The sequence below is a fragment of the Anser brachyrhynchus genome (genome assembly GCF_964034855.1).
Source record: "Anser brachyrhynchus genome assembly, chromosome: 17".
NCBI classification, from domain to species: Eukaryota; Metazoa; Chordata; class Aves; order Anseriformes; family Anatidae; genus Anser; species Anser brachyrhynchus.
Window position 1 is genome coordinate 15,923,957 of NC_137710.1, and position 12,195 is coordinate 15,936,151.

Here is a 12,195-nt window from a genome sequence, read left to right on the forward strand (position 1 = left end):
GTTATTGACTGGAGACTCTGGTTGTTGGCATTGTCTCCATTGTTCTATGTGCACCGAAAAGGTCCTTGGTCCTTGACTGGCCCTTGATAACCTCTAGGAGCAGATGCTCTCCACTTCCACACCTTTGCTGATAAAGCCTACCATGGAGGTCCAAAACAAAACCTTACATGACAGAGGAGTCCTACTGCTGCTCTTCCTAATGCTTCTCCTTTGGCCCTTTAAATACTTCCCCATCCCCCAGAGTCAGTGGCATGTGTAGAAAGACCAAATTCAACATTTATTTGGCTCCTTACCTCCCTATCAGAGTTTCACTTCTTTTTCTCCCCACAGGTTTGTGACGAAATCAAAGTCAAACTGAATTCCCTGAAGGATGTCCCTAACAGAATTGAGTGTCCCCTTATCTACCATTTAGATGTGGGGGCCATGTACCCCAACATCATTCTGACCAACAGATTGCAGGTGGGTAACATCAGGAAACATCTCTCCTATTTTGTCTTTCAGAAGATCTCTCTGGTCCCTCTGATTTGATCCCCTTAACAGCAGATCCCATCTCTGCTCAAGTCAGGGGCTTCAAGTAAGGGTGGGTCTAAAATTCAGTCAAACTGCCATGGATGTCAGGTCTGCAGAGCAGAAAGGTCTGTCAGAGGTAGAGCTAAAGGTTCAGGTAGGACTCTTCCAAACAAACGAAACATCTATTGTTTTTGCTGTAACTTGTGTTCCTGTTCTCTGAGAAGCAGAACTTACAGTATATCATCTCTTTGCTCATATATGTGCTCTTTTGCCACCCTACACCTGTTCAGTTTTGATATGAATCATGGTTTAAAAGCAGAGCTGTGTTCTCTAATATCTGCATGTCTCTTACTTGTTTTCCAGCCCTCAGCAATAGTAGATGAGGCCACATGTGCTGCCTGTGACTTCAACAAGCCAGGTGCCAACTGTCAGCGCCGGATGACATGGCAGTGGAGAGGAGAATTCAGTAAGTACAAAAAGGACCTTGCTATCCAACTCAGTGAGGCTGAGACTAATTCCTGCTTCTCCCCTGGAAAACTCATAGTTGCTTTTCTTTGCAGTGCCTGCAAGCCGCAGTGAGTATCACCGCATCCAGCAGCAGCTGGAATCTGAGAAGTTCCCTCCCCTGTACCCCGATGGAGCACCCCGGGCCTTCCACGAGCTCTCCCGTGAAGAACAGGCCAAGTATGAGAAGAAGCGACTGGCAGGTAGAAGTCAATGTCATGATCTGGCGTAGTGTTTTGCAACCTAAACTGTAAATGGTGTGCATCAATAATTGGTGCTTTGGGGTTAGCTTGCTCATGCTGGATCAGATCGAGTCTGATCTCAAACTATGCAATGAAAATTCTTCTCCAGGATCCCAGCCTGGGGTGCCTTCACACTTTCCAAAGAGAGGACGGGCACCCATACCTGTGTTGGCTTTTCTCTTTTTGTCTGCTGAGAGCCATGGATTTGAGTTCAAACATGAATGACTCGGTTTTGAAGGGTACTAATTAAAGACATTCATAATTAATGAAACGGAAACATCACATTATCCCTGCACCTAGAGTGATGAAGCATCCAGCTAGGTGGGGACTGTGAGCAAAGCCTGCATTTGTGGATGGGCCATATGGATGTGCAAGCATCAGGATGACACTATTTCCCCACCTGTCCCTGTGTCTCGGTAAAGAGATGCTGCTTCTCTCCACACTGCTATCTTCCTTCTCCTCCCTGTGTAGTAGGACTGTCTCTCTGCTCACACATGCCTGATGGTTATCTGTACTGAAAGAACCTTTCCTGGACCGCTTCACTGTGGATCTGCTGGGAGTGCCCTGATGCAGTTCTGTCCAGCCCTGTCCATCCTCTCTGTCCACAGTGGGGCACTGACCCCTGAGAAGCTCCTTCTGTTTATTTCCTTAACTAGATTATTGCCGGAAGGCCTATAAGAAGATCCACGTCACCAAGGTGGAGGAGCGGGTCACCACCATCTGCCAGCGAGAGAATTCTTTCTATGTGGACACTGTGCGAGCTTTCAGGGACCGTCGCTATGAGTTCAAGGGGCTGCACAAGGTATTGGGCTTGAATTCTGGTTTTGTTTGTCTGCCCGAGGACGGGGAGTTTTCATCTCTCACCTGGAGCCCTAAAGGATGGCATTGTTTGGTCTTTGTATTCAGTAGGGAAACGATGGATTTCCTGACAGTAGTTACAACCTCTGTGTCAGGAAACAAATCTAGATTGCCGGTTTTACTGGATTTAGCAAATGCTTAGTTCAGCTGTTCTGTCTGGCCTGTGTTCAGTTTCAGGCATTCTTCCTAAGCTGAAAATGGGATATACTGAGAGCAAAATCTAGACCTCAGGTCAAGAAAGAAGGAGAGAAGCACATTCCAGTTCTTAGCTTTTTGGAGCCTGTGATAGAGGGGACTGGGGCATGTTATTGTTAAATTATGTTGAAGGAAATGGCAGGGCCTTGGGACTCTGCCTATGAAAGAATTCATTAAGGAGCCATTTGCTCTGTGGTTTCTCTTTGATGCTTCTTTTGCCATTAATCGTGGAGCTTGCTGAGAGGTTTATTCTGCACAAGGGGTTCTGTTTTTAAACTAGATGCTATCTATTGCTGCAGGCAGTGTATTCAGGTCTTGCCCACACAACACATGGTGCAGCACAATTGATGCAGGAAGGCAGCTCTGCTGGTGCTGCTTGACTTCTGATAATAGCTTTTAGTTGAGGCTACTGTTGTGAGCCCCTCCTACCAAGTGGCATACTGCCTATGGGCAGCTCCTCCTCAGATTCAGAAGGAAAAGGAGTATTTAGTTAATGCTAGTGTTCCCACTGTTCTTTAGCAGTGGTACTGGTCTAGAGCTCTAATGTCATAGTGGGACTTGGGGGGAACCAGCCTGCATACTGTTACTGCCAGTAGTGACGTGTGGGACTGCTCTGACTCTGCCTGTTGCTCCCAGGTGTGGAAGAAGAAGCTGTCTGCAGCTGTGGAGATGGGAGATGCCTCTGAAGTGAAACGCTGCAAGAACATGGAGATCCTCTATGATTCGCTGCAGCTGGCACACAAGTGCATCCTCAATTCTTTCTATGGCTATGTCATGCGGAAAGGGTGAGTCTCGCCCGTGGTTGTTGCTGGAGTCCTCCAGAGAGGATCCTTGAAAATCAGGATTATTTTAGGAAGGCTGTCACTTGCTTCACCTGCTTCTGAAGCACAAGATGATGATGGGTGATCCCTGGAACACTTTTTCCTCTTGCTTCTATTAATGACTTCTAATCTTTGAGACCTCTCCCAGACAAGACCCTGTGGCTTTGAGCAACAAGTGTCAGCAATCTTGTCTATTAGTGTTTTTTCAGCTTTTCTGATCATGAAGAGGGGAAGGAGAGCAATCTACCAAGGCCCAGTGTTGCTGTGTTTCTTGTGCTTCTTTCTCTGCACATCCTCCTGACCTTTCCCATAGATGGGTTTGAGGTAGCACTGCATGCTCATCACTTAAACTCCTTTGTTCACAGAGCTCGCTGGTACTCCATGGAAATGGCTGGGATTGTCTGCTTCACCGGAGCAAATATTATCACACAGGCCAGGGAACTGATTGAGCAGATTGGGTGAGTATGTGCTGAGCTGGGAAAGAAAGGTGTTTCTACATGTGGTGTGAGAAAACGGGTAAGAGCAGGATTGGACTGTGTGGAGTAGAGGACTAGTGGAACGGATGTGGGAGCACATTCAGCACAGTTGCTGAAAGATCAGGTACTTAGTGTTGCAGATCGGGATTGCTGATACTGCTGTGGTTTGTTGCATTACAAGGGCTCCCTTTGCAGAAGGGACTGGAAAGTGGATGCAACAGGCTGTGTCCCCTGTGCAGGCAGAAGCAGAGCAGTTCTTTGGCTTATTATCCACTCTCCTGGGTGATCTTTCTTCCTTCCTTAGGAGACCTCTGGAACTGGATACAGATGGGATTTGGTGTGTCCTTCCTAACAGCTTCCCAGAAAACTTTGTCATCAAGTCAACTAATGCCAAGAAGCCAAAGGTGACAATCTCCTACCCAGGTGCTATGCTGAACATCTTGGTGAAGGTGAGTCTTGCACACATCCAGGCCAGCTCTGCAGTGTGGGGAAAAAAATGGGGGACTGATAAGGAGAGAAAGTATTTTGTTTTTCTATGGGCCTGCGGGACAGCTGGACTGTTCTTGCAAGCAGAGTTGGCAGCAGAGGCAGTGGAGTATGCCTCTGTATTCTGGAATTTGGCCCAGCATGGAGAAGGGGCTCTATTTTGTCTCTGCTCCCTGCGTAACAAGCAGATGTTGAGGCTGGTAGCTTTGCTTGCTACACAGATGTTCTCTGATATGGACAGCATATAAGTGGAGGGAGAGGCTCTGATATTCCTGCAGCTGAGAGGGTGGTGTACAAAAGGCTGGGGTTGATGTGCACTCATCTATCATAAAATTGTAGAATGGTTTGGATTGGAAGGGACCTTAAAGATCACCTAGTTCCAACTCCCCTGCCATGGGCAGGAACACCTTCCACTAGACCAGGCTGCTCAAAGCCCCGTCCATCCTGGCCTTGAACACTTGCAGGGATGGGGCATCCACAGCTGCTCTGGGCAACCTGTGCCAGGGCCACACCATCCTCAGAGCAAAGGATTTCTTCCTTATATCTAATCTAAATCTACCATCTTTTAGTTTAGTGCCACTACCCCTTGTCTTATCACTACAATCCCTGATAAAGAATCCTTCCCTGTCTTTCCTGTATGCCCCTTTTAGGTACTGGAAGGCCTCTATAAGGTCTCCCTGGAGCCTTCTCTTCTGCAGGCTAAATAATCCCAACTCTCTCAGCCTTTCTTCATAGCAGAGATGCACCAACCCTCTGAAGCAGGCTGCCAGTAGCAGTGGGAGCCCAGACTAGTGCAAGGTTCAAACCCATCCTCAAGCTTCTGTGTCTGTAAGACAATAGAAACAACTTACAGGGTCTAAAGAATTTTTCTTCTCAGCAGCCAGGTCAGATGCTTTGATTTTTGGGGCCTGTCTGCTAACTTGTACTGTAGCTTTCTAGAGAGATGCTCAATGATACCTTCAGACAGGATGTGCCTGAAGGGCATCTCTTGATATAAGCAGCCCAGCTGTTGAGTGAAGCTTTCTCTTGGGGCTGTGCCTACAGGAAGGCTTCACAAATGATCAGTACCAGGAACTGGAGGACCCAACCTCTCTCACCTATGTCACGCGCTCAGAGAACAGCATTTTCTTTGAAGTGGATGGACCATACCTGGCCATGATCCTCCCAGCTTCAAAGGAGGAGGGCAAGAAGCTGAAGAAAAGGTAGGACTTCAAATCTTGAAATGTTGTTATGTCCCCATGGTTGTTGCCTCTGAGCTGTCAGCATGTTTCATTTGCTTGCTTGAAATGTCAAGCTCTATATGTCAGATCCATCTCTGAATCCAGTTATGTACTTGCCTCCGTTAACATGCTATGCCAATAAATTTTAGAAAATAATAGTGAAACAACATTTCTCCAGCTTGCCGACCCAACATAGTCTTCCTGTTTAGCTGTAAGGTGTACATAGAACTTTGACTTTCATTCTGAGGACTTTTAATATTTCTTATACTCTACCTAATCTCTTTTAAACTCACTAGTTCTGGTCTTTCTGTCTCTCAGGAGTTCCACTGACTATTTTCTGTGAGGTTTCCCCATTGTTTTCTACTTGGAGAAAGGAATAGGTCTTGCTGTTATCACATTATAGGTAAACAGTTGTGGTCAAATTTTACTGATTTTTTTTTTTTTTTTCCACAGCATCCTAAACCATAATACCAGCAATCACTAGCTACAGGGGTGCCCATAGGCCTAGGTCTGAATTCAGAAAATGCCATTGCCATCCTCCAGTCCCCTCTGCCCTTAAAACGCCCCATTTGTTTGGGCTTTTTGCCCTGTCAGACAAGTTTTGACATCTGTATCTATCATCTCCTGTCAGTGCCTTCCCATGAGAAGCAAGTCCCTGCCACAGAAGTCAAGCTGAGGAGGAGCTCTGAATGGATGCTGTGCATAGGACATCTCATGGGCATCTCAATGTGCATCTTGTCTCAGGGACCGTTGAGTTCCTGTAGTTTCAGGATGTTGGCAAGTGCACTTATTCCTTGGTCATGCTCAAACAGAAACAGTATAGAGGTGGCTGGCAGGCACCATCATCAGTGGGGGAAGTGAAGGGTGCACTTATAGGAACTGGTTCAGGTGTGAGGAGGGCTGGCAAAGTGGCATAGACTTGAGTATCATCTCTCTTCCCTTAGCTGAGCTTCCTGTAACCTTTATCTTGAGAGCTATGTAGAAATAATAGGCAGGGGAAAAGCAAAAATAGGGTAATGTGTTCTTATGGTCACATCACTAGCTATATTCAGTTTCCTCTGAATTGTTTTGCCAGCAGCCCCTTCTTTTTTCTAAGCTTACAAACTTTTTTTCTTTTTTCTCTAAAGCTCTTCTCCTCCACTTCCCCACCCATTTATCCTTTCTCTCACCTCATGGCCTTTTCTTGTGTGCAATTAGTAACATTTTCCTAGTTGGTTTAATGATCTGGGGCATGAGCTGATGTGCTTTTGCAGGCCAAGCTGAAACAATTTGTAGAGCTACCATAAATTCTCCAAGGTCATCCTAGTAAAAGAGCACCGCAGCTTAGTTTAACTTGCCTGACGGCTGCCCGGTGTGGCACTTCTGGGAGAAGGGCCCTGGCAGGAGGAGAGCAATCAGGGTCCTGGGAAACCCGTCCCAAGGCCAAAGGGCAGGTTTTGCACAGGCTGTGTGTCCTAGGTACGCGGTGTTCAACGAGGATGGGTCCCTGGCTGAGCTGAAGGGGTTTGAGGTGAAGCGACGAGGTGAGCTGCAGCTTGTGAAGATATTCCAGTCTTCGGTATTTGAGGCCTTTCTGAAAGGCACCAGCCTGGAGGAGGTCTACGCTTCTGTGGCCAAGGTGGCCGATTACTGGCTAGACGTGCTGTACAGCAAGGTAGGCATTCCTCTGCAGGTTGTCTGTCCCTTGTGCATCTGTGCTCCCAAGATGGGGCCGGAAAAAAGGTGTAAAAGCTGATTGGACTCTGTGGGAGGGTGGACTTTGTTTGCAGGGAGGTGGCGGACTGTTGTGCCTCTGGTCACTTCTATCTTATTTCGGCTGCATTGGCTCTCTAGGGCTGCAGCTCAGTGTCTTTTAGTGCAACGGCTCTTCTAGCTCTTCTTTTCTAGCTGTTAGTGGGGGCGTAAGTGTTGTGCTTCTCCAGTCATCTCTTTCATGGAGCTGGTCTGGCGGCCCTCATCCCCTAAGGATGTTATCTAAGGGCATTTGCTGAGGCAGAAAACGACAGAGCCACTTGCCTGCGGAGTGTTTTATGAGAAGCATGGAGAGCTTTGAAGAAAATGGTGAGAGCAGAGAAAAGAAAACGTAGCTTCAGATACTGGGGTGCAGGAAAGACTGCGAGCTCAGCTGGGGAGTTCCTTGGGACCACTTTCAATTTTTGCAATGACCTGGTACCACAAATTCTTGGTGAGCCGAACTCTGCAGCACCAGGTTAACAATTCAGAGCGGTGCTACCACAGCCCAGCCACAGGACAAACTCTGATAAAAGCCTTAAACCCATGCCAGACATATTTAATGGGTCACATTGACAACTGGAACAGAGGGCAATTTCCAAACTCATTATGAAGAGAGCCACATCAGCTGCATATGGGCATTCCCTGTAGCTAACAGCAGCAAAGTTTGATCATTTGGTTCTTGCTAGCATTTTTGTGTCCCCCACCTCCCCTTTTCAGGCTGCCAACATGCCCGATTCAGAGCTGTTTGAGCTGATCTCGGAGAACCGTTCCATGTCGCGCAAGCTGGAGGACTATGGGGAGCAGAAATCCACCTCCATCAGCACTGCCAAGCGCCTGGCAGAATTCCTGGGAGACCAGATGGTAAAGGATGCAGGGCTGAGCTGCCGGTTCATCATTTCCAAGAAACCAGAAGGGTCTCCAGTCACTGAGAGGTAAACCTGTCTTGAGGGGACAAGGCTTTTGATAGCTTGTGGGCAACTACAAGGGAAGGGCAGGGTAGCAGCACCTAAGCGAGTTGGTGCTGTGTGACCACATGCTTGCCTGCCTGCTGGCTTGGACTGTGAGCAAGGCTAGCAATTTGTAACACTGTGCAGCTGCTGTGCAGTGGCCTAGCAGGAGAAGAGGAGAATCCTTGAGGGTCTCTGCAGTATGGGAGAGGGGATCCTGTGCAGCCAGAGCCTTAGTCCTGCTGGGTAGTAAGTGCTTCCCTGCCTTTTCCAGGGCCATCCCCCTTGCCATCTTCCAAGCAGAGCCCACTGTACGGAAACATTACCTCCGGAAATGGCTGAAGAGCCCCTCGCTACAGGACTTCAACATTCGTGCAGTGAGTTGAGCAACTCTGCGGAGCAGCACGGCCTGTGGCTCTGTTACAACAGCTCCTCCCTTTGGAGGCACTGCATGGGCAGCAGCTATTTGTGCTCACAGATTGCTGTGGAAGGTCCCTAGGGAAATGTCCGATGCTGCATCTTACCAGCAAAACCTAAATTTGCACCCTTCTGCTGCACTTTTTTCACTATCCACTGCTCCACCCTGTTTGCAGATCCTGGACTGGGACTACTACATTGAGAGACTAGGCAGCACCATCCAGAAAATCATTACTATTCCTGCAGCTCTGCAGCAGGTACAGGAGTACAGGGTTGCAGGTCCGGGGTGGTGGGAGGGTGTGTGGAGGGCATTGGTCAGGGAACTCTGTAATTTGGGGATGTTCCCCAGGTAAAGAACCCAGTGCCACGGGTCCGGCACCCTGACTGGCTGCATAAGAAACTCCTGGAGAAGAACGATGTGTACAAACAAAAAAAAATCAATGAACTCTTCACTTCTGAAGGCAAGAGACAGGTAATGAGGGTGAGGGAAGGATGCTGGCTGTGCTGAGCAAGTCTTTCTGCACCCATGTCTTCCTGCTGTCTTTTCCTCTCAGGTCCTTGCCAACCAGCCCCAGGAGGGAACACCCAGCTCACAGATTAGTGACATAGAGGATTTTGGGGTTGCCAAGACCTTTCAGCCATCAATTCCCATCGCAAATAAACGGAAGCGAGTCCCTATGGCAGAGGAAAGCCAACAGATGTCCCAGAGCCTGGAGCTATCCCAGTCCTGGCGAGAGATCCTGGGCCCACCTCCCCCCATGGGAACCACCAAGGTAGGCAAAGCAGGGGGTGCAGGAGCAGACCAGAAGACATCCTGGGGTTGTATGCTTCTACCAGAGCAGCTTGGGTACCACCTGGAGCAATCTGTGGGTCTTCTGAAATCCTCTCTACTTCCATGGCTTAGGGCTACAAAAAAGAAATAGAACTGGGAGAGGCCCACTAACAGACAAAATGGGGGCAGTGACAGCTTCCCAGCTGTAGCAAGGACACGATCCAGTCTTGGCTATGCACAACTTGGAGTTGCGTGGCTAGGAAGCATAGACTGGTTTCTATGGCTCCTGTTCACGCATGCTGTCAATCCGCTTAGGAGCAGCACCTGGTGTGGCTGCGCTACCACAAGAAGAAATGGGAGCTGCAGGCTCGACAGCGGCAGGAGCGGCGGAAGAGGCGGCGTCTGGAGGATGGCAGGGTGGCCACAGGTGGAGGAGTGGTCCGTGATGCCCTCTCCAAAGGGTTGAGCAGCTACCTACGTAGGACTGCGCGGAGCATCCTGGACTTACCCTGGCAGATTGTGCAGGTACCAGCTGCCCACAAGCCCCCACTGCGTGTGTCTGCCCCAGGGAACAACTTAGGGCCCTAAACTACTTGCCTTTGCTAAACTACTTGCCTTTGCTTAAACTACGATTTTATATTTGCAAATGGTCATTCTTGATGGTGAATCTGGAAGGTGCATGTAGATTCCCTCCAGCGGGGCAGCCCCAGGTCAGCCCACGAGGGAGATCTGGGCTGTGGTGCCTGGAAGCAGCCAATGTCAAATGTGGAGGTGAGGTAGTATTGTCTAGGCAGGGCCACAGCTGTCTGAGCCCTTGCCCTTGTCACACACCTCATCTTCCAGAAAGGCCTCGACTGGTTCAGAGCTGCAGGCAGCCTTTGCTTGACTGTAACTGTGAGGTTGAGATGGGACAGCTGATCCAGGACACCAGAATGACTCAGCTAACATCAGGGCTCAGACTGAATTTGTTGGCCAATCTTAGCCTGTGGCTTGGAGAGACATGTTTGTCTGGATCCTTTCAGAGTCCTAGTGCAATGTGCCCACTGTTCTTTGTGTCCACTATCTGGCCATACAGGTCCCAAAAGTGCTCCATAGCACATATATATAAGAGCTAGTAATGTGTTGGATCTCCCCACTAATGCCATCTTGAACCCCTGTGTCCTGCAGATTGCTGAGACCAGCCAGCCAGGCCTGTTTAGGCTGTGGGCGGTGATCGGGAGTGACCTGCACTGCATCAAGCTGAGCATCCCCAGGGTGTTCTATGTCAACCAGCGCATTGCAAAACCAGAGGAGGGAGTAGTCTACAGGAAGGTTGGTACCTGATCCAGATCTGCTGCTTCTAGAATGGAAATCAGTCAGTTGCATTGAGATAAGACACTTCACATCTGCTGCAAGCAGATATTAGGGAGCGTCTGCTATGCAGGGCTTCACTGTCCTGCCCTGCTGATGTTCTTCATCCAGTCCCTTGTGCCTCTGCTAATCTTAGCCTGCCCAAAAGCCAGATTGTCAGTTATGGGAATTTGTAATGGGCGTGAGCATAAATCCTCATGATTTTCTCGGGAGAGGAACACCAGAAAGTGGCTCAGCATGATCCTGGAGGTGCTCAGAGCCCAGCTCCTTACAGCCTTTAGGGATGTCCCAGCTCATGGGAAACATACCACCTGGTGCCAGGTGCCCACTAAGGGTGTCCCTTTGCTTGGCAGGTAAACAGGATCCTGCCCCGCTCAAATTTGGTTTACAACCTATATGAGTACTCCGTCCCTGAAGATATGTACCAAGAGCATATCAACGAAATCAATGCTGACCTCTCTGCTCCAGACATCGAGGGAGTATATGAGACTCAGGTAACTCCTCCAGCACTCAGTTTTTGTCCCCACTTTTTAAGGAGTGTTGAGTGGCAGTTCCCTACTCTAAGTACCAGTGGCACAGGAGGATGCCTGGAAGTTAAAAATTCAACAACATGCTAACAGACCAAAAATTGAACCTCCACAGCAGAGTACTCTGGAATATACATGCTTCTGTATGACCAGAGATGCAGAATGTCAGTATGTGGTTTAAGGCATGTCAGGGACTGGGAAGTATTACATGGGGCATGATGCAGAGAAAACATTTTTAGCCACCATAAATTTCTGTTTTAGGGAAAGCTAATAACAATTACCCTGCAAGAGAGGAGACTCAGGGGGACCTTATCAATGGGAGGAGGGAGAAGTAAAGAAGACAGAGACAGGCTCTTCTCAGTGGTGCCCAGTGATATGACAAGAGGCAATAGGCACAAACTAAAACACAGGAAATGTCATGTAAATGTGAGAAAAAATGTGTTCTGTGAGGGTAGTCAAGCTGGTTGTTCAGAGAGGATTGCAGAGTTTCTGTCCTTGGAGTTATGGAGAAACCAACTGGACATGGTCCTGGGGAAGAAGGAAAAAAAGAATCTTGATATGCAAAAAACTGCATTGCAATTCTGAACGTCATCTCCAAAAATGTAGCAGGATTAACACAGGAGAGCATCAGGTTGCTAAGAGCATCCTTTGTAGAGCTGGGGCTCAGTATTAGGGCCAGTTCTCTTGAATATCTTTATCGATGATCTGGATGAGAGGATCGAGTGTAAGTTTGCAGATTACACCAAGTTAGGTGCGTGTGTCGATCTGCTCGAGGGTAGGAAGTCTCTGCAGGAGGATCTGGATAGGCTGGACCGATGGGCTGAGGCCAACTGTATGAGGTTCAACAAGGCCAAGTGCCGGGTCCTGCACCTGGGGCACAACAACCCCAAGCAGAGCTACAGGCTGGGAGATGAGTGGTTGGAAAGCTGCCTGGCAGAGAAGGAGCTGGGAGTATTGGTTGGTAGTTGGCTGAATATGAGCCAGCAGTGTGCTCAGGTGGCCAAGAAGGCCAACAGCATCCTGGCCTGCATAAGAAGCAGTGTGGCCAGCAGGTCTAGGGAGGTGATTGTCCCCCTGTACTCGGCTCTGGTGAGGCCGCACCTCGAGTACTGTGTTCAGTTTTGGGCCCCTCGCTA

The 12,195-nt window shown here is 48.8% G+C and overlaps 1 protein-coding gene across 1 annotated transcript in view; it reads left to right on the plus strand.

Annotated features, from left to right (window-relative positions):
• Positions 1–12,195, plus strand: part of POLE (DNA polymerase epsilon, catalytic subunit) — a 33,107-nt gene that overhangs the window by 10,428 nt on the left and 10,484 nt on the right. The window contains exons 17-33 of the mRNA XM_080558938.1: positions 331–459; positions 874–976; positions 1,071–1,217; positions 1,913–2,058; positions 2,946–3,094; positions 3,496–3,588; positions 3,911–4,055; positions 5,137–5,294; positions 6,771–6,966; positions 7,764–7,978; positions 8,268–8,370; positions 8,587–8,667; positions 8,760–8,882; positions 8,965–9,183; positions 9,498–9,707; positions 10,350–10,493; positions 10,886–11,026. Of these exons, the coding sequence (XP_080415064.1) occupies positions 331–459; positions 874–976; positions 1,071–1,217; positions 1,913–2,058; positions 2,946–3,094; positions 3,496–3,588; positions 3,911–4,055; positions 5,137–5,294; positions 6,771–6,966; positions 7,764–7,978; positions 8,268–8,370; positions 8,587–8,667; positions 8,760–8,882; positions 8,965–9,183; positions 9,498–9,707; positions 10,350–10,493; positions 10,886–11,026 (2,502 nt within the window). The remainder of the gene's footprint in view (positions 1–330; positions 460–873; positions 977–1,070; positions 1,218–1,912; positions 2,059–2,945; positions 3,095–3,495; positions 3,589–3,910; positions 4,056–5,136; positions 5,295–6,770; positions 6,967–7,763; positions 7,979–8,267; positions 8,371–8,586; positions 8,668–8,759; positions 8,883–8,964; positions 9,184–9,497; positions 9,708–10,349; positions 10,494–10,885; positions 11,027–12,195) is intronic.